This window comes from Ochlerotatus camptorhynchus, unplaced genomic scaffold (genome assembly GCF_037179485.1).
Source record: "Ochlerotatus camptorhynchus isolate MF236.1 unplaced genomic scaffold, CSIRO-AGI_Acam_v1.1 ptg000432l, whole genome shotgun sequence".
Classification (NCBI taxonomy): domain Eukaryota; kingdom Metazoa; phylum Arthropoda; class Insecta; order Diptera; family Culicidae; genus Ochlerotatus; species Ochlerotatus camptorhynchus.
In genome coordinates, this window is record NW_027040918.1 from 6635664 (window position 1) to 6658539 (window position 22876).

Consider the following 22876-nt stretch of genomic DNA (forward strand, 5'->3'; position numbering starts at 1 on the left):
CCTTGGAATGCTGCAGGTTTCTCTTGGCAGGAATCCGCTGCCCGGTCGGTTTTCTTGAGCTCCTCGGCAAGAAGGCGCTCGCGAACAACATCCAGTTTTAGGTTTTCCTCACCTAGATTTTCCAGTGCCGTAACCAACGGATCGAACGACTCGGGAAGGGTAGCAAACAGCTGGGACACAATATCGTTCTCTTCAAGCTTCGCTCCGGCCAGCTTCAGTTGTCGGATCAGCTCTTCGAAGGTTTTCAGGTGATCTTTTACAGACAAACCTTCCATCATTCGTAGCTTCGCAAGTTGCTTCCTGACGAAAGTCTGCGACGAGACGGACTTCTTGGCGTAGGCGGATTCAAGGCTCATCCACATCTCCTTGGACGTCTCCTTGTCCCGCACCAAATGCAGCAAATCGTCATGAACAAATGACGTCAGCAGGAACGCCGCCTTACCGTCATCTTCCTGGAACTTCGTGAGCTCGGCCGCTTCCATCGGAGGATCCTTCTTGATGATATCCAACAGCTTCACGGACTTCAGATACTTCTCCACTCGAAATTGCCAATTGTCGAAACCGGTGCCCGAGAACTGCGGGATCCCGTGGACCAAATCCTTGCGTGAGTCGCCCATAACCTCTTGATGGTTAGAAAGAACCGGAACAGCAAAGTTTAAAAGTAGAATGGATTTTATTTAACGACTAGCTTGAGTGGAGTCTTGAACAGGAATGAAAAGTTTTTCACCGTTGTTTATTTAAGAAAACTTAGGTTGCTAGGGGTGACGTTCGGTCTCCAAGGAGGTGATCAGCACACTGCGTTACCGATTTACTCCAACATGAAATTTAGCCCAGCACAAGCTGACGAGTGAAACGGGAAGAATAGAAGGTGCATAGACCTGAGAGTTTTTCCCTAGATACGTCAACCTAGCGGAAGGCACGGGATATGCACTGAACATTTTTTTTTCCTTTGGTTTGTTTTTTCCGTCGATCTTGTTTTCCGTGCTGAGCATCAATGCTACCGACGTGCCAGGAAGGCAGCTCCCACACCTGGACCCTACCTATTGACCCATCAACTCATGAACCGAGGACCAACGGCTTTACTTCCCATCCGAAGGAAGGCGTGATCAGAAATGTTATGCCTCAGAACATTCCGGCGGCGCCGACTGGGATTGAACCCAGGCCTGCTGGGGTTAGAGGTAATCACGCTTACCACTACACCACCGGCGCCGTTACACTGAACAATTAAAATTACATTGATTAAGAACCAATACGGGTATCGATTAATGGACTTTCTCAACTTTCTTCTTCAGTTAGCATTTTCCAATAGGTTTACTTACTTTATTCAATCAAATCTCACATAACTTTCGCCACACGGTTGCCTTTGTATGGTGTGTGTGTGTGTGTGTGTGTGTGTGTATGCTTATAGCTTTTTTTCTAAACAAGTTTGGCAAAATACAATTAGCTACAAGATATCCCCTGAAGCATCGGTAAAATATCATCTTTTCCATCATACTAAACATTATACTCTCAAAGTTTTTTTTTTTTCCTTTTATATTCGCTTCTTTTCTGGTAAATTGCATTGATAATTGCATCAATTGTGATTAGCCTAAGTTGGTTGATTGATCTGAAACAATCTGTTCTTTTATTTTTTACAACAACTACGAATCACTACGACGACAGCATCATCTTAAACTCTTCCAGGCTCCATCTCGGCTGCTACATAAAGCTTTGCTCATTCCCTGAGAGACTGCACCCACCCATTGTGCGATGCAGTTTCCGCCACTCTTCTCTCAAAACATTTACCTTCTATAGCTTTCGCTTTTGTTTATTTCAGTTTTTTTTGGTATTAAGTTCCAATGATGCTCGTTTTCCATCTTTGTTTCACTACCTTTTCGTTATCCCTACCTCTCAGGACTCTACGGTTAAAAGTTACAGAAATTACATTGGTAAAGGTAAAGAAACAATCACCGAAAAAGTTACCTAACGCTAATGGTTGCAGCTATCACTGAAAGTATTATCTACGTTAATAGTAACTAAACTAAATATACTGCACTGCATGTAGTGTACTGAATCAGTATTGATTGCCGTCCGCTTTTTTTTTTCGTCGATTGTTTCAGTATTGCTGGAAAACTAATAAATTTAACAGTCTAGTGAGTTACACCAAAACTAATAAGTTAAGTTTTATTTTCGAATTAAAAACAGTTCCAATGGAGTTGTGTTAAAGATCCAATTTTTATTGATCGAGCGTTTTTCAATTAATGTTGCTTTAATTCTAAAAACTCTCAATAAAATAGGTTCATTTCAATATCAACATCATTCATTTTTTTTCTTACGAAACATAACGTGGTTGCACTTATGAAAATTTATCTAATAAACGTATTCATAACCTAAAAAGTAGTAATAACAGAACAAGGTGATAGCAGTCACGGAAATGATCGGCTGGGTGTCAGGAAGGGGTGTTTTCTTTTTCGACGTGACTGCTATGCGCGTTAAACGGTGGATATGTTCGTTTGTGAATCAGTTCTGGTAGTCTGGGAGCCACATCGAGGGGCCTCTGCTCGCTCACATTGCCAAACATCGAACTTACTGTGCCGTACCGTTGGTTACGCCCTTCTGCGTTTGCTGCTGGGTTTTGTATTGCTCAAACAGGTGCTTTATGTCCGCCAACGCCCGGGCAATCTGCTGTGCGAAGCGTTCCGAATTCTGTGGAAATTTTAACAAAATCATTAAGGCTTATGGATTTAGTGCTGTGATGAGGTCGTATTTATCGCTAATATCGATATCGGTCTCTGAAAATATCGATATAATTTCGATATCGGATTTTGAGTATCGACATCGGATCTGATATCCAATATTCAATGGAAAATACATTGAACATATTTCATCCTCTTACAACTTCATAATGCATATGGAATATCAAAAACATCGACATTACACAAACAAAAATATGCTATCCACTCTTCGAGCCTACATCGCTCAGTGTTCGCCGTGTTTTCGAAACCAAACGCTCTCAAGGGACCGAGGTTGTAAAATTTGACAGAAGTTTCAGAGCCACCAGGAACAAATATGGAAATATACTCTTCTTACTTGTCCTACGTAAGATAAGTACCGTAAAATAGCATATGTAATTAGTTCGATTAGTTCTGTACGAAGTGAGCTGTCCACTTCGGTTATTATTGCGTTGAACCATTCCCTAGTGATAACTCTATGCCAAAAAAGCGGTAGAGATCTTTCTCAACGGCTCGTCACGAACAAATTCTTTGTTACCAGATCCTTCGACTAGAGATACAACCATGTTGATGATTATTAACATCTAGCCGATATCGAAGTTCGATTATCGTTGATATCGTATTCTTAAATATCGGTTATCATATCGATAATTTATACCCGATATTTATCGATAATATCGGACTTATCGATATCGTCACAGCACTATTATGGATCAGCTTGCAGGGTGTTATCATCATCAAAATGTTTCCTGGGTTTGGATGGAACGTTTTCCATTTTAATTCGAACGTTGTTTGCCCTCATTTCCATTTGGTTGTACCGGATTAGAAAATGAAGATGACCCAAGTAACAATTTTGGTTTTATGAGTGTTCTGTAGACCATGATTTAGACTTGTAGAATGCTATAAAACCACGATAAAACTTGCAATGTTACTTGGGGATGGCAAATGATATTGCTGGATCACGAGGTGTTCAACATTGAGTATCGTGCCTATATCCCTGCCCGAGAAGTGAAGAGGTCTGATCGTGAAACATTCAACGAAACATGTTCTGCTTTAAAAAGCACAAAGAGAGCTCAAAATTAAAACAAGATAAACTCAATCCAGTATAAACAGTTTCAAAATCAATGTAAACATAAGCAACATTTTGGATGTTACCTAGTTCCGTAGCATGGAACAGAAAAGTTGACACGTTTTTAATTTTGCTGCTGATTTTGATTTGGTGATTTTAACCATTTTAATCATGTTAACAAACTTCCGATTGTTCAATTGTTCAAAATCTCATGGACGGGATCGAAATAGATCAGACCATGGCGGATGATAGTGAAAAAGAAAGATCCAGGAGCGGTATTTGTTGGGAGCTGTCTTAGCTGATGGGCAACGAAGATCCCAAGATGATCACGATGGTGTGAATCCAGCAGGCTTATAGTGATACCGAGAGATGCTGGACTGTTGCATTTGATGCATCTCTTTCCGAGGGCTAGCAACGAGTAGCGGTTTTCCAAAATCAAGATCCGAGAAACTTTTCTGAACTTTATTCGGGAGCTTCAAGGATTATTCGGATGAGATCGTCCCTTTTTATTTATTTAGCTCGTAACATTATGTTCCATATAAAATTCACTAATACAGTACTAAGAAAACAAATTGAGGAACTCGGCTAGCTTAGCGGCTGCTGGGTTTGCTTACTGTGCATAAGATCGTGGGTTTATTATCAAATTCCTAAAAAAAACAATCATATGCTTTTGGTTGTATCGCCTGGTTGAGGCGTATCCTGACCTAATACCGTACCCCAACTTCGTAGTACTTATGAGGGTGTCACTAATTCGGTGGCCTTTCGTTGAGTAAGTACACTGAACCAAAACATCTGCAATACTTCGAATGATTATTGCATTGCTCGAGCCCTTTAACAATATGCATTCGAATTTCGGATGATTTTCTTATGGTTGAATTCGTCGTCAGATGATGAACCTCCATATGACTGTCATCCAAATACAGGATGATTTTCGTTTAAAAATTAGCTATAAAACATACGGCACTCAGAGGACAAACATTTAAGAATAGTGTGACATGCAAGTGCTTTTAATAAGATTTATAATTTGATTATGTATAATTCCATACTGAATAGCCATAATAAGCCATTCCATCATGGATACAAAAAAAAAATTCGTAGTGGAGAAAACCTCCTCCACCACGAATTAGCCAAACATTGGTTTTCATCCTTTACCTTTGTTCGTAGCAGCTCTGATAGCGATGCATATGCTTCCACCTTGTTTGTCAGCTCAGATCAGCAAATGACGTTCGATAGAATTATTTACATCATCGTTTTGAATGATTTGCGTTATGGGGCTGATCCAATTCCATATGCATTTCCATTTAGTATGACAGTCATTCTGCAGAGAGCATTACGAATTTCAACTGAAGGCCCTATCCCTTCTCATTACAAGTTTCATCCAGTATTCGAGAGGAAAATCATCTGATTTCAAAACAACCGTCATCCGGTTGCAGCTATCATTCGAAAAAGCGATTTCGGTCTTTTGTTTTGAATGGTCTGAGGTTTCATTCGATCAGAGGATGATGTTTGTGTACAGTGTACTGCATCAACATTTCCTTTCCTATCCCTAGCTACGCTAAATATAGGTACACAAAAGGAAAAGTTCGCGAGTCATTGTGAGTTTTAGCGAACTTTTCCTGTAGATTGATTAGAGACCCGTTTTTTTTAGTTTATAGTTAAACACATTTTCTTTTCAGAAAGCGAGTAATGGCGCTATAACCATAAGCCATATAGGGCTAAGACAAGAGCTAGTGCTCATGTCCCAACCACTCGAGGAAAATGGAGCATCATTTAACTTTTTTAGATTAGATGCTCCCAACGACCAATCATTTATAACAACGGAACGTACGGTACAAGATGTCCACGTTTCATCCATTTATTGGATTCTGAAGCATCGTGTTTAAATCTTTGATTTAAACAGGCCCGATGTTTCTGAATCATCTTGCCCCTGAAATGCTGCACAGTAGGCCTGGCCGTTTTGATATATTTTTCAGGATGCTTTCATGAACTAGCTGTGTTGGTGTTAGATTAGATAGATTAGATTACCTAGTTCCGTAGCATGGAACAATATTGTGCTTCCTCATTAAGTTTGTTCAAGTACTTATTTTTTTTTTGCTTTTGCTGTAAGAACATAATACAGGAATCCCCGATTTACGAGATGGGTGGTGCCGTCTATCCACCGCCATTTCTCAACAGTATTTCAACCATTTGAGCTAATTTTGTGTATGTGCTTAGGGCCAACCACAAACTTGACACTCTCAAAAAGTCAGCTCAATTGATCACTTTAGATCAGTCACCTTGAAGCAGCATAGGGGAAACAGCCCTATTGTTGCGGTACGCTTCTAACGGATTCTAACGAGTGGACGTGACCATGCTACCGCGACGAACGTCAGCGTCATCGGTGATTTCGGTGACGCCGTCGACAATGAAAATTCTGCCGGCCCGAGTTGGGCAAAAATAAAGCTTCCTCCACTGGTGGTGAAGAATGTGCCACTCAACACCCTCATTGGCGATTTAACATCGCTGGGCATCACAGCGGAGTTTAAGCTCGGCAGGATCGGCACCAAGGTGATGCTCCATACGAAAGCGGAGTACGAGGTGGCCGTGAAATATTTGAAGGATTCCAAGGTGGAATTCTTCACGCATGACATCCATGACACGCATGACATCCCCGCGTTGCAACGGCGCTAGAGGTTTTTGCCACGCGAATGGCTTCGCTGTTCTACTATACCCCGGTGAGAAGCCCTTCAAGGTAGAAATCAGAGGCCTACCAAACTTCGACCCAAAGATGATCGAAGCCGAAATCAAGGACCGGTACAAGCTGGCCTCAATCACTGTCTTTCGGATGACGAGGAGAGACGAAAAATTGAAGACGTACCCGGATTGCCTTTTCCTGGTGCACTTCCAGAAAGAGACGGTGACGCTCAATGCGCTGCAAGCCATCCGCTCGATCTACTCCATCATCGCACGATGGGAGCCATATCGTGGCGGCCATCGTGACGTAACGCAGTGCCAGCGGTGCCTCAATTTTGGACACGGTACCCGCAACTGCAACATCAAGCAACGCTGCAGCAACTGTGCTCACGAACACGCCATTTCTGACTGCCCTGCGGATGGAACAGTGGCGTTAAAATGCACCAACTGTGGTGGTGCACATCAAGGTTCCGACAGACAGTGCTCCATTTAACCTCGAGTAAGCCGCGATTATCCGGCCCAACTCCTACTAGACATAGAATTAAGTGAATTTTGTTACAAACAAAGAACAATGAATTATCGGCTCCGTAAAGCTGACGCGATTGAGCCTTGCAAATAAACGAACTAGATAAAAAAAAAGAAAGACAGTGCTCCAAACGCAAAGACTTCAAACGCATCCGAAAGCAGGCGTCAAGCAACAATCAACCAGGACGCAAGAAGGACAAAACCCCAGCATTCAGAACGGAGGATTTCCCGCCTCTTCGTGCTCCCCAGCAAAGTTAAGCGAATTCGCGGGTACAAACAACCCCCCTCCCCCCTCAAGAAGCTTCCGGTGATTCTGCTGGCCAAAGTTCTCCATCCCCCTGGATTCTGGAGACAACCAACAGCGCAAAACAACAACCTCGATCTGTTCTCAGCGAATGAACTGATGGAAATTTTCGTCAACATGTCCGGTGCTCTTCATAACTGCCGCAGTAAGCCCGAACAGTTCCAAGTGCTCGGTAAGTTCGTCATCCAGTATGGTGTCTAAACCGCTAACTATCGTCACCTGGAATGCTTGCTCTATAAGAGCAAAAGAGGTTGAGCTTGCCGACTTCCTCCGCAAGCACAGCATCGACGTGGGCCTTCTAACCGAGACAGCTTCTGGTTGCCTGACCACAACATTATTCGGCTTGACCGCACCAGCTCCAGGGGGGGGGGGGGGGTGGTGTTGTGGTCGTCGTCAAGAAAGGAATAAAATACCACACTCTGTCCCATATCCGCACCTCTATGATCGAGGTCCTTGGTGTGGAGATGCAGTCGTCGACTGGATACGTCCAGTTCATCACCGTATACTGCCCTCGACAGCGTGCCGTCAGCAGTGGACTAGCGGCTAAATTCAAGAAGGACATGTCCACCATCACCCGTACCGGTTCCCGCTTCGTAGTTGGAGGAGATCTAAATGCTCGCCATGAGGCCTGGCGGAACCACCAGCAGAACCAGAACGGTCGTCTGCTGTTCGACCACTCACAGCTGTATTCCGTTTGGTTTTCGAATGAGCCAACATTCATCTCACCGGCAGGCAACCCATCGACGCTAGACCTGTTCCTGACAAATACCGGCTTGTCCAAGCCGGTAGCCTTAAACGAACTCAGCTCCGACCACCAACCGGTGGTGGCTGAACTGGGCTACAACGTGGCCCCTGCTCCAAGTCTGCGCAAAGACTACCACCGTGTAAACTGGGCCCAGTTTGGACGCGTGGTAGACAGGCACATCATCGACAACCCACCGCTTGACACCGTGGCGGACATCGACCGAGCGTTGGAGGGACTCCACCAATCCACAACCGTGGCTGACGAGGCGTGCGTCCGACGAGTTCCTGTGAGGGGTAAGTTTATTGCCATTGATTCCCATACCCAACTCTTGATTCGCCTGAGAAATGTTCGTAGACGCCAATTCCAAAGAACCGGAGATCTAGCGAGGAAACGTGAAATGGCCGATCTGAACAAGGAGATTGCTTCCAGAATAGTCTCACTCCGGAACGAAAGTTTCGGGCGGCTTGTCCAGAATCTGGACGACCGCTCCAGATCATTCTGGAAAGTTGCCAAGGTCTTAAAGACGCACCCCAAACCCATTCCACAACTCAAAGATGAAAATGATGACGATCGGCTCATAATCACCCCTCAGGAGAAAGCAAATGCGATTGGTGAGCATATTGCCAAATCGCACTTGCTTGGCTCCAACATGCAAAGTCCGCTCGAAGTTTAGTTTGAGTAATGCGTACTCAACCTTGATTCCCCCCCTTGTGCCATCCCTCCGGAGGATAGAATCACAGTGGAACAGATTTGCTCAGCGCTGAAATGCACCCAAAACATGAAGGCCCCCGGGTTTGACGGAATATTCAACCTAGTGTTGGAAAATCTCAGCATGAAGGTTCACTCTCTGCTGGCTGCTGTTTTCAACAGATGCTTGGAACTGCACTACTTTACAAGTATCTGGAAGACAGCGAAAATCATACCTATCCGCAAACCCGGGAAGGACCCAACGCTAGCTTCAAGCTACAGTCCAATCAGCCTCCTTTCAGCGCTGAGCAAATTGTTCGAGAAACTTATTCTCAATCCTTTGCTCAAGTTTGTCGAGGAGCACAACATTCTCCTACCGGAACAGTTCGGGTTCAAGAAGGGGCACTCCACAAATCATCAGCTAGTACGGGTGATGAATAACATCCGAAGTAACAAGGCTGTATCCAAGTCTACAGCCATGGCATTGTTAGACGTTGAGAAAGCGTTTGACAATGTCTGGCACAATGGGCTTGTATACAAGTTTTGTAACTTCAACTTTCCTTTGCGTCTTGTTAAAATCACCTGTAACTACCTTCAGCAAAGGTCGTTAAGGTTATCGTTGAATGGCTGCCTTTCAAACACGTTCTCCATCCCAGCAGGAGTTCCGCAAGGAAGTCTGTTGGGCCCTTTGCTTTACAGTATCTACACTTCAGACATTCCTCCACTCGGAGACGGTTGCATGTTCTTCCTGTTCGCAGATAATACCGCAATAACCGTCAAGGGTAGGATGCCTCGCGAATTAACAAAAAAGCTCCGACGATGCCTTAACGCCTTTGCTGATTATGCCACCACGTGGCAATCATGTGAGGAACGGCAATCGGCAATCACCCAAACTAAAATCGGCTCCCTATTGTACTGTACTCATGGATGGCACAAGGGTTGAGTATAGTCGCTATATTCATAGTACATAGGCGGATAGAATCTCGGGAACCAATTGAGCTGTCAAATAGCGGAACCAATCGAGCAAATCACGATCAACAACAGAAAAGAGCACGCTCAATGCGCTGCAAGCCATCCGCTCGATCTACTCCATCATCGCACGATGGGAGCCATATCGTGGCGGCCATCGTGACGTAACGCAGTGCCAGCGGTGCCTCAATTTTGGACACGGTACCCGCAACTGCAACATCAAGCAACGCTGCAGCAACTGTGCTCACGAACACGCCATTTCTGACTGCCCTGCGGATGGAACAGTGGCGTTAAAATGCACCAACTGTGGTGGTGCACATCAAGGTTCCGACAGACAGTGCTCCATTTAACCTCGAGTAAGCCGCGATTATCCGGCCCAACTCCTACTAGACATAGAATTAAGTGAATTTTGTTACAAACAAAGAACAATGAATTATCGGCTCCGTAAAGCTGACGCGATTGAGCCTTGCAAATAAACGAACTAGATAAAAAAAAAGAAAGACAGTGCTCCAAACGCAAAGACTTCAAACGCATCCGAAAGCAGGCGTCAAGCAACAATCAACCAGGACGCAAGAAGGACAAAACCCCAGCATTCAGAACGGAGGATTTCCCGCCTCTTCGTGCTCCCCAGCAAAGTTAAGCGAATTCGCGGGTACAAACAACCCCCCTCCCCCCTCAAGAAGCTTCCGGTGATTCTGCTGGCCAAAGTTCTCCATCCCCCTGGATTCTGGAGACAACCAACAGCGCAAAACAACAACCTCGATCTGTTCTCAGCGAATGAACTGATGGAAATTTTCGTCAACATGTCCGGTGCTCTTCATAACTGCCGCAGTAAGCCCGAACAGTTCCAAGTGCTCGGTAAGTTCGTCATCCAGTATGGTGTCTAAACCGCTAACTATCGTCACCTGGAATGCTTGCTCTATAAGAGCAAAAGAGGTTGAGCTTGCCGACTTCCTCCGCAAGCACAGCATCGACGTGGGCCTTCTAACCGAGACAGCTTCTGGTTGCCTGACCACAACATTATTCGGCTTGACCGCACCAGCTCCAGGGGGGGGGGGGGGGTGGTGTTGTGGTCGTCGTCAAGAAAGGAATAAAATACCACACTCTGTCCCATATCCGCACCTCTATGATCGAGGTCCTTGGTGTGGAGATGCAGTCGTCGACTGGATACGTCCAGTTCATCACCGTATACTGCCCTCGACAGCGTGCCGTCAGCAGTGGACTAGCGGCTAAATTCAAGAAGGACATGTCCACCATCACCCGTACCGGTTCCCGCTTCGTAGTTGGAGGAGATCTAAATGCTCGCCATGAGGCCTGGCGGAACCACCAGCAGAACCAGAACGGTCGTCTGCTGTTCGACCACTCACAGCTGTATTCCGTTTGGTTTTCGAATGAGCCAACATTCATCTCACCGGCAGGCAACCCATCGACGCTAGACCTGTTCCTGACAAATACCGGCTTGTCCAAGCCGGTAGCCTTAAACGAACTCAGCTCCGACCACCAACCGGTGGTGGCTGAACTGGGCTACAACGTGGCCCCTGCTCCAAGTCTGCGCAAAGACTACCACCGTGTAAACTGGGCCCAGTTTGGACGCGTGGTAGACAGGCACATCATCGACAACCCACCGCTTGACACCGTGGCGGACATCGACCGAGCGTTGGAGGGACTCCACCAATCCACAACCGTGGCTGACGAGGCGTGCGTCCGACGAGTTCCTGTGAGGGGTAAGTTTATTGCCATTGATTCCCATACCCAACTCTTGATTCGCCTGAGAAATGTTCGTAGACGCCAATTCCAAAGAACCGGAGATCTAGCGAGGAAACGTGAAATGGCCGATCTGAACAAGGAGATTGCTTCCAGAATAGTCTCACTCCGGAACGAAAGTTTCGGGCGGCTTGTCCAGAATCTGGACGACCGCTCCAGATCATTCTGGAAAGTTGCCAAGGTCTTAAAGACGCACCCCAAACCCATTCCACAACTCAAAGATGAAAATGATGACGATCGGCTCATAATCACCCCTCAGGAGAAAGCAAATGCGATTGGTGAGCATATTGCCAAATCGCACTTGCTTGGCTCCAACATGCAAAGTCCGCTCGAAGTTTAGTTTGAGTAATGCGTACTCAACCTTGATTCCCCCCCTTGTGCCATCCCTCCGGAGGATAGAATCACAGTGGAACAGATTTGCTCAGCGCTGAAATGCACCCAAAACATGAAGGCCCCCGGGTTTGACGGAATATTCAACCTAGTGTTGGAAAATCTCAGCATGAAGGTTCACTCTCTGCTGGCTGCTGTTTTCAACAGATGCTTGGAACTGCACTACTTTACAAGTATCTGGAAGACAGCGAAAATCATACCTATCCGCAAACCCGGGAAGGACCCAACGCTAGCTTCAAGCTACAGTCCAATCAGCCTCCTTTCAGCGCTGAGCAAATTGTTCGAGAAACTTATTCTCAATCCTTTGCTCAAGTTTGTCGAGGAGCACAACATTCTCCTACCGGAACAGTTCGGGTTCAAGAAGGGGCACTCCACAAATCATCAGCTAGTACGGGTGATGAATAACATCCGAAGTAACAAGGCTGTATCCAAGTCTACAGCCATGGCATTGTTAGACGTTGAGAAAGCGTTTGACAATGTCTGGCACAATGGGCTTGTATACAAGTTTTGTAACTTCAACTTTCCTTTGCGTCTTGTTAAAATCACCTGTAACTACCTTCAGCAAAGGTCGTTAAGGTTATCGTTGAATGGCTGCCTTTCAAACACGTTCTCCATCCCAGCAGGAGTTCCGCAAGGAAGTCTGTTGGGCCCTTTGCTTTACAGTATCTACACTTCAGACATTCCTCCACTCGGAGACGGTTGCATGTTCTTCCTGTTCGCAGATAATACCGCAATAACCGTCAAGGGTAGGATGCCTCGCGAATTAACAAAAAAGCTCCGACGATGCCTTAACGCCTTTGCTGATTATGCCACCACGTGGCAATCATGTGAGGAACGGCAATCGGCAATCACCCAAACTAAAATCGGCTCCCTATTGTACTGTACTCATGGATGGCACAAGGGTTGAGTATAGTCGCTATATTCATAGTACATAGGCGGATAGAATCTCGGGAACCAATTGAGCTGTCAAATAGCGGAACCAATCGAGCAAATCACGATCAACAACAGAAAAGAGCACATCAGCTATTGCGAACAAAATTTCGGAAACCGTTTTCTCGTGACTAAATGCTCACCTACACAAACTAACGCCACATTTAGGTTTTGGAAAGTGATGCTGGTAATTTACCTTCAATTGGCGAGGAAAGAATAATCAACGTTTTGTTTATAAAAGTTGATTGTACCTTTTCAATTGTTAGTCTACAATATATTGAAATGGTTCCGCTTTTTGATAGATCGAAATTCTATCCGCCAGACTATGAATATAGCGACTATAGGGTTGAGTGATCCGCCGAAGTAACCTATCTCGGGATGTTGTTTGACAAAAAGCTCCTATTCCTCTCGCATGTGGAGAAAACCGTAGTCAAGTGTTCCGTCTTGGTTAGGTGTCTGTATCCGCTGATTTGCCGTATATGTATATAGTAGTTGTAGGTTAGTTGTAGTTGTAAATAGTAGTTATAAGTAGTCTCCTTTTTCCAATTCAAATCAAACCAATCCCACTAAGGTGGCCATACTTTAAAACAGGCCTGATAGGACTAGGAACTGTAAATAATAATTAAAATATCAAATGTACTAAAGTTAAAAATACGCATCTGTGTCACTTGAAAATTCATACATGTAAACCATACAAGAAATAAAGATCATTTAACATAAAAAAAAAGTCGTCTACCCTTTCTGTTGCAACCTAGCAAGCCTCAATGTTCACACTTGCGTGCAGGTACGAAGTATCACATTCGATGTGCATAGTACACCTGAGTTCGAAAGGAAGCCTCGCGCGTTCAATGAAAGTGCACTGAAGAAATTGAAACTCAAGCTCAACGCCGTCTATGTTTCGTGAAGACTGCTTTAGACGCTCAAGTTTTGAACTGACCACAGCATGCTTTTGTTGCTACTGTATATGGACGATCATATGTAAAATACTGTGGTAGCCACAGCATATTTCTGTCAAAACCTCAGCATTTTCATTGATCTATTGGTTGAAAGACTGTTGAAAAATGGCAATGGATAGACGGCACGACCCACCACACAAATCGGGGATTCATGTATTATTGTCTTACAGCAACTTTCAGCAAAAGCAAAAAAGGAAGTACGGGAACAAACCAATTGCACGTCTTTTAATTTTTGACGTGCAAACACACAGATGCATGTTACGAGTAAACGTATGTGCTTTGTGCTGTGACTCTTTCGGTGGAAGTCGTAAAAACATCATAATAAAACTGGAACAAGCCTACGCGGAAAGACGGAAGGTAGTCGAGGTAAACATTTCAAGAAAACCAGAATAAATTTCCAGGAGTGGAATAAAGATTCTTTTGGAGGAATATAGAAAATAAACTATCAGGATAAGTTAGAAGAATCTTCCGGAGAAAGTTAAAAAAGACTTCAAAGGAATTTTGAAGAATCTTTCAAAGAAAATCAATCAGAAGAAACTTCCGGAGGCACTTTGAAGAAATTCCTGAAGAAAGTCAGAAGAAATCGGGGAAATTTAGTAAAAAATTCTGGAGAAGTCGGATGACACTTCCTGTAGTAGATGGATTTCCCAACAAACAATCGTCTATTGAAGAAACGACTTGTTGGCCATTTTATTTAACTGCATGCTTAATAGTACTTGTACTATTTTTAATAATAACTTCTGTTCAGACTTTGTTCACACAAATCTGGAGAATTTATTCAACCACAAACATTGAACTACTGGTGTTGTATAAGGTATGTCGAAAAGCTTTTATTCGACTTATATGAGTTGTAACAGAGTTTATGCGATAAAATTTTTGATTATTCAGCGTTTATTAGACATCACTGCTTCCTTAAAACAGTGATACTCTGTATACGCTTGATTCTCATGTGAAGTAACGTTTAATTAGACATTATTATACATTTATTAAACAATTATTCAACTGTGGGAAAATTAACCCGAAAATAAGAGGGACACGGGAACGGGGGGAAGTGTGTGTTTCTTAAGTGTATTGTATTTCAATATTTCTGACGTGGCTCGCACCACACAGATATTAGGAAATTTGTTTAAATACTTATACATGTCGTTGTATGGGATTCGAACCATGTACCTTCCGATCACCAGCCGCTTGTCTTGTCATCTGAGCTATCTTATAATGCATCATATGGGCAACTCAATAATCAATAAAAGCTTGCATGAAAGTACATACCTATCAGCACTCCCGATCACCACTCTAGCTCCTTCAAGGCCCTGTCGGAATGATTAATTCATTCATCGTTGTTTTAAATGAGACCAATGTTGCCTCTTCACATCTCCAAGTCGAAAGAAAGGATGCTCGGTTATATTTTAAACTAGATTAATGCATTCATTATCGTGAGTCATGTGATCGATGATCACTATTTAAATTAATTATGTTCTACACAAATAAAAAAAAAGGGTTGAGCTTGGGATTGAACTCACGACCTTCTAATTGGAAAGTGGAAACGATAACCACTACTCTACTGATTTCGCCTTGTTGTAAGACTGAATCGGTGTTGTCGAATAATGACTCTAGTACGTTGTTTATGAAGCATTTACAAAAAATCATGTGATTGCTACATGGACGCATAGTGGTGTAAGAGCTATTATGCTGACTGTATTCACCTTTATTCAGCAATATTCTAAAGCAATTCAATGAAATCTAATAATGGAGCTAGAGAACATTTATTAGACGTCTAATAAAGCATGTTATTAAATCAATTGAAAACAGTCGAATTAAAGTGTCAATGTATGTACAAATTACACTTATTCAGTTTGTTATTAGATCGAACGAAGACATTTAACACTTTCACAGCTTTTAATAAGTAAATTAATCGGAGCAAACAGTTGAATAAATGTGCATCTATCGATCTCAATGAGCTTTTTCAGCACATAATTCGACAACTATTTTTATTCAGCATTGTACACTGTTATACAGCATTTATTCAATATATATGCTTATTTAAGACTATGAATTGTTTGTTGGGTGGTATAAGAGCTATTTTGCTGAGTGTATTCACCTTTATACAGCAATATTGTAAAGCAATGCAATGACATCTAATAATGGAGCTAGAAAACATTTATAAGACGTTTAATAAAGCATTTTATTCAATCAATTGTAAACAGTCGAATTAAAGCGACAATGTATGTGAAAATTACACTTATTCAGTTTGTTATTAGATCAAACTTTTGGTTCTGAATAAGGAAGACAGTCAACGTTTATAAAGCTTTTAATAAGGAAATTAATCATATCAGACCAAACGGCGGAATAAAGGCGCATCTATCGATCTCAATGACCTTTTTTCAGCACATAATTCGACATCCTGTTTTATTCAGCATTGTACACTGTTATACAGCATTTATTCAATGTGTATGCTTATTTGTGACTTTGATTTGTTTGTTGGGTTAACATCTGATACGATGACTTCCAGAGAAGTCGGGGGGAATTCAATAGGTCTTCACGGTAAATCTACATATAAAAATAAAATTGTTAAATTTATTTAATAGGGGAAATGTATCTAATGTTGGCCTATGGATCTAAGATTGGGCCCATCGCTAAAAATCTGCTATTTATCAATTTTATCTAGATGAACGCGTTATTAGGACGTTACTAATGAATATTTTTGGTTGCTATTGAAAATTTAGTCGATTGCTGAATTTATGTATGGGCCCAAATTAGGGACACTTAGGTTGACATTACCTACATTTCCCCTACTTAAGGGAATTTAGTTGTACAGATATTTAAAATTGAATTTCCTTCGGCTAAAATCATCTTATGGGGTGCTTGTTACGATAATGAATTAAATACTCAAAATTTGAATTCCACACTCAAAAAATTCCACACGTTTGATCGAAGTGTTTAAACATTTGATTTTTTGAATGCACAATCACATTTACTTTAAGTGTATTTCACCTTGGTTCAAAATGTTATACACGTTAATTTCTAGTGTTTCAAACTTTGAAATGTTGAAAATCTTTCACTATCTATTCATGTGTATTGCACATTGAATCCCACTACTGTTCAAAACAGATGGATTTAAAGTGTTTTGCATTTCAATGCGATATGAATTGCTTGCTCAGAAAGGTAAACATCTAAAACAAGAGTTGTGACTTTATCCTATCAACCCGCCTCATATATATGAGAACAACCGTGGCACAGTGGGATCGAACGAAGATTCCGGCAGCAGCACACCCCAACAGTCCATGATCGAATCCTTAAATCAGACCCATTAAAAAGATATGTGTAAGCTCTCTTGGCCTCTGGCAATTTTGTTTATATATTTGTCGATTCATTTTTAGGGTCGGCAAAGTAGAAGTCGATAAAGTAGAATATTGTAGAATATTGAACTATGATGTGCAAATGATATCACCATATGAGGCACATATAATCCAAGCAATGTTGCTAAATTTCATCGCGATGATTGCTCATTACCAACTCATCATCGATTTAAATCTTATTTATCAGTATCCCCCACTGCTGCTATTCATTCGCGAAGAACTGTCAACACAAAAGCTTGTGAGAAAAATATGAAGTGGAAATGAATACTCTCAAATTCTCACTATTTGAGAGCATTCATTACTCATCGCTCACTGTGTTCATCGCTGTCAACGAATATACCAGTTCTTCGTGCTTAACCGTAAACAAAAACAATTCGGTCTGATGATGGAGCATAAGTTTCGAAATTCCATAAAAGTTAAACTACTGAACGTTATTCAGGTAACATACGATAATTCCGGAAAACCATCCAAGTATATCTGCGACGCAAACCCAGATGCCGACCGAAAATGCCAGTACTCACAAGACGTCTTGAATACCGGCAACTTCAAGCGGCACATAGTTACTCACCACCGTGCTGTTGCTGAACGACTCGAACTGTTTACTAGCTTGGAGCACACACAGGAAGATGGAGAACCTGATTCGAAAAGAAGTCGCTACAACAGATTATGCGTTGAAACTAATCGAAAGCAAATTTTGCTAGGAACCGTTGAACTAGCAACGTGTCACAATCTTCCTCTAAGCTTTCCTCAATGGAAAGGAATGCAGCGGCTCTGCGGTCCTTTATGGAAGGCCGCTGGAATCGAAATGTCGAGGTTTACGTTGTCCAACATCACAACTCTTGGAGCTACTTTTGGAAAGGAAAGAATAAAAAACGAAATGACAGGAAAAGTAGTACATATGAAAATTGACCTTGCTTCAAGGGGAGGTCGTCATGCTATCGGGATCAATGTGCAGTTTATGAGTGACGATAATGTCATTCAAATAAGAACCTTAAGTAAGTACATATTTTAAGATTTAGAAAATGATACGAGAAAAGAACAACTTATTTAATTAAAAATCTCTTCACACAGCTTTGTACGAGATGGTTGAAAGAGCAACTAAAGAGAACATTGAACAAATTCTTCGGAATGTTATTGAAGAATATGGCTTAAGTCGCAATCAAATATTAACAATCACACACGATAACGGACAGAATTTGATTGCTTCTGTGAAATTGATGAGGCAACTAATGTACGTTGACAATGATAGTAACAATTCTCCCTACCTAAAAGAAGAAAGTAATTTACTTAATGCCTATACGAAAGATGATCCAAATATTTCTGACAATGAAGATGAAGTTGAAGATCAGGTGGAAATAATTGATACAGAGATATGTGATGACTACAATAATGGACAGCATGGCTCTACTGATCTCAATAGTGACATATACGATGACGACGAATCCTTTGAACTATATTTGCTGGAAAGTACACGATGCGCCGTTCACACTGCTCAGTTAGCGGTATGGGACGTACTGAAACCATATAAAACACGTTTGGCGGCAATCAATCAGATTGGAATCATTATGCGACATAAATTGCACCGGCAGCTCTTCTCACTCCAAAAAGTTGCACTTCCACCAAAAGTAGTAGAAACCAGATGGAATGTCTGGTATCTGTTATTGAAATACTTCAGGGAGTTGAAAACTCATCCACTACTTCCGTTGCTTAAAAATCAGGATGCTTCTATAGGTAATTATTGAATACATTATTCTAATGCCTTTGATTTTCATGCAGTCTGCTTATACAGATTTGGCGAAACACTGGATTTTCATTGAGCAGTTCTGCGAAGCTTTCCATCCAACTTTTATTCTTACTTTAAAGCTTCAAAGGGAACACGTGCCACTGTCTCAATTCTATGTTGACTGGCTTATTTGTCAAGCGTAATTGAATAACGTGACCACAGCGAATACTCTTGCCAAGAAGTTGTTAAAGACCATGAAAGCTCGGATGAGAATGCTTAGTGGAACATCAATCTTCAAAGCATGTTTGTATCTTGATCCACGGTTTAACTTTGCAGGATCTGGAAGATTGAATGCTGAAGACAAATCTGAAGTACAGGTATGGGTTAAATAAAGTTATACAAATAAAATGACTGAAATATGATTTTTTACAGAAATATTTGATAGCTTTGGACAAAAAGCTTGACGAAATTTCGGGAGTTGATAAAACTGACGTGCATGATACACCCCCACCTACTTTGATGGACGATAGGATTGAAAAATATCTGACAGATTTTTTCAACGAGGAAAGTACTGACAGTATTGTGAGCCAAACAATCAATGATTCGCTGATTTTGAAGTAAAGAACTGTCATAAATTTCTTGGATTTCAAATTGATCATAAACTCAACTACAAACAACATATAGAGTCTGCAGTAATCAAAGCCAAACGGAAAATAAATATATTAAAAATGATTGCAAAAGGTAAAAAAGGAGCTCATCCATCTACAATGTTAAGAGTAGCAAAATCAATAGTACAGCCACACTTAGATTATGGTCTAACAATAATAGCATCTGCATCCAAAACAGTTTTTACAAAATTAGAGACAGTTCAACACCTATATATAAGAACTTGTATGAGATACCTTAAGTCTACGCCAAATCATGTAATATTATCAGAAAGTGGTATATTACCAATGAAAGAAAGAGCAGAATATTTATCCATTAAAGAAATAGTAAAAAATCTATACCATCAAAATACACCAATAGTCACATTCTTAGGAAAATTTATAAATTCGAATGAGTTACCTAGTCAGACTTCTTTTTTAGAAAAAATAGCAGGAATAAACAATTACCATCTAATTCAACTGGGTACAAAACCTTCGTATAACACCACCACCAAATTGAAAATAAATACAGAAATAAAACATCTAAAGAAAAAAGAAATTTCGACAGTAACACAGAAAACAATGGTTTTGGAATTAATCGACAAAAACTACAAAAATGAATATCTGATATACACAGATGGATCAAAAATCGATGAAAAAACCGGTTATGGTTTTTATGATAGTATAGAACGCATATCCTTTAGTGGGAGACTAAAAACCCAATTTACAATAATGAATGCCGAAATATTCGCAATATTAAAAAGTGTAGAATATATCATTTCCAAAAATATAAAAACTGCAGTCATATTAACTGATTCCAAGAGCGCTGCTCTTCTAATTAAAAACAATACTAATAATGATAACTTTTTAATTAATGATCTATACAATAAAATTAAAACCTCTAATGTCGATAAAATTATAATACAGTGGATTCCAGGACATACTGGATTAATTGGCAACGAAAGAGCAGATTTAGCAGCTAAAATGGGTACAAGCAGGCAACAGATAGAAAACACTCCAATAACCAAAGATGATTTGATACTTAACATTAAATTAGAAACCACATGCATGTGGAATCAAAGATATAAGTTAATATCTGAAGAAAAAGGAATTTATCACTATAGTATAATGCAAAATATAAGATTAAAACCGTGGTTTGAAGATATAAAGCTTTCCACTAGAGACACCATAACTATTAGTCGATTACGAACAGGACACTTAGCTACAAAAGATAGGCTAAATAGATGGGGTTTAATATCCTCCGACAAATGCGAACACTGTAATGTCACTGAAGATATAACACACATCTTACACAAATGTCCGAAATATGATACAAAGCGCTGCAAATACCAATCACTTATACAAAAAGAAGAAATAGTTCAAATTCTTAAAGGCACTAACTATCAAAAAATCAAAGAAATTGCTAAATTTTTGGGAGAGATAGGAGTTAATATTTGAGACTAATTGATTCGAGTAAAATAAGTTTAATAATATTTACATTAGTAGCCACCCGTCACTGAAATGATAAGATTTTTCAATTAATCGGTCGTTCGAATATTTGACGTTAAAATTGTCATTACAAGACTTGGCTGTTATGGACCAACACGGTCTGCGCCAAAGCGAGAGGGAAAAAAAAAAAAAAAAAGATTCGCTGATTGTAGAGATTATGAAGTTGGAATCACGAGATAAGGTGAACATAACGGATTCGCCAAATATCAATCCACAAGCTTCTTCATCAAAATCAATCCCGTTGCTTACAACTCACTTCGATATACTTGATTATTGGAGAAAGCGTCGATTCACCAATCCTCGTTTGTATCGTCTCGCAAAACCTGTACTATCGGCTCCTTCTACGCAAGTGTCAGTTGAAAGGCTATTCAGCCATTTCAAAAATGTTTTGACGGATACTCGGATGCGTTTGGCTGGCTATACATTTAATGATATAATGATCCTTAAAATGAATGATGATCTTTTACCAAAGATTGCAGAGGATCTTGACGCTGCATTTTGTAAGGGTGTGAAGAATTATGAGGCAATTAAGAAATGATTTTTTTTAAATTTTAGATGAAGCTAAAAACTGTTTCTTGTTACGAAATAATAATAAAAAAAAAACACTTACGTATATGGTCTATTTTTTACTACTCTTTTCATGAATTTATTTGTTCAAGAGGAAGACGACAATCTTCGATATCATCAGCGTTAAGAACTGAATTGGCGGATTCTTAATGAAGCCATTGTCAATGGGACATATTTGTTATGGTACTCTCAATAATGTTTGGCGATATATAAAAGTTGGATTACGTTTGGATTTATTGAATATACGGAACAGCATAAATAACGCTTTTTGAGATACCAACAATCACAAAACGTTATAATGAAAGCTCACTTTAGTATCGTTACAATTGATTTAAAAACCTTCGAAATCCTTGTCAAATCAGGCCAAAACTAGCGATGTGAAAATGACAGTGAGAAGTCAAATATAACTAATCAGTTGTTGCTACGATGATAAATCGTGTTTTTCATTCATGGAGCAATATGTTTAATAAGATACCCTAATAAAAAAGAGCCTAACAACGCATTTGGCGTATCATCCAAACCTTTGAGATAGTTGAAACATCTGGGTTAACATTCGTTCAATTTTTTTGTTTATTAGAGTATGCTATCTCCCGTGATATCAAGAGCAACATGTGAAAAGGACATACATGCTTTTTGTAAACAAACCTTTATTATTATTATTTATTATTTATATATATTATTATTATTATTATTATTATTAGTAGGCCCTTTTTTGCTAAACGAATATATAAAAATTGCGTTAAAAAATAATGTTTAGATATATATTAAAAAAAGAAAAAAACATATTTAAAAACTATTTCCACAATAATTATTGTCAGCTTTATACAAAATATTTTTTGGCTCTACAAAATAGCTTGTTGTTTCATAATGTTTTTGTAATCCTTCTAGGGAGGTTTGTTTTAATAATATCAATATTTTGAATCAACTATAACATTTGGTAGGTTTTATTTTGATAATATTTATATTTTTGAATTCAATCCAGTTGTTTTTTGAATTTAGAAAACTTTTCTAGTTCAAACAAAAAACCATATGCAGAATATATTTTAGCGCAGATGGAGACTTAGTTTAAACCAACACTAAAGTTCAAATAAAAGCAGTAAAAGTAGAAATTTGGCTTATCAGAATCGATTCGTTACTAACAAATTTTTATTTGAATGTTTTTTCTCACATCTCCTCATATTTCGGTTTCATCACTACTCATCGCGATGATTCAAAGAAAGGATTGGTTACGAATAGATCAATCATTTCCAACTGATTCATGAACTGATGTAACTCCGGTTTCATAATAGTTCATTCCTATCAAGCAATCTTTATATTAGTTCATCCAAGCTAGCGAGAAGCAAAAATGAAGTCA

The 22876-nt window shown here is 40.5% G+C and overlaps 2 protein-coding genes across 4 annotated transcripts in view; one reads left to right on the forward strand and one right to left on the reverse strand.

The window, feature by feature from the left end:
• Window positions 1–1324: 1324 nt before the first annotated feature.
• Window positions 1325–22876, reverse strand: part of whd (carnitine O-palmitoyltransferase whd) — a 109583-nt gene continuing 88031 nt past the window's right edge. For all 3 annotated transcript variants that reach the window (XM_065234229.1, XM_065234228.1, XM_065234230.1), the window contains exon 12: window positions 1325–2685. In XM_065234229.1, coding sequence (XP_065090301.1) covers window positions 2566–2685 — 120 coding nt within the window. In that variant the 3' untranslated portion in view covers window positions 1325–2565. The remainder of the gene's footprint in view (window positions 2686–22876) is intronic.
• Window positions 19057–21493, forward strand: LOC135711409 (uncharacterized). Its single transcript, XM_065234285.1, has 3 exons — window positions 19057–19179; window positions 19235–19370; window positions 21108–21493. The coding sequence occupies exons 1-3, from the start codon at window positions 19057–19059 to the stop codon at window positions 21491–21493; spliced, it is 645 nt and encodes a 214-aa protein (XP_065090357.1).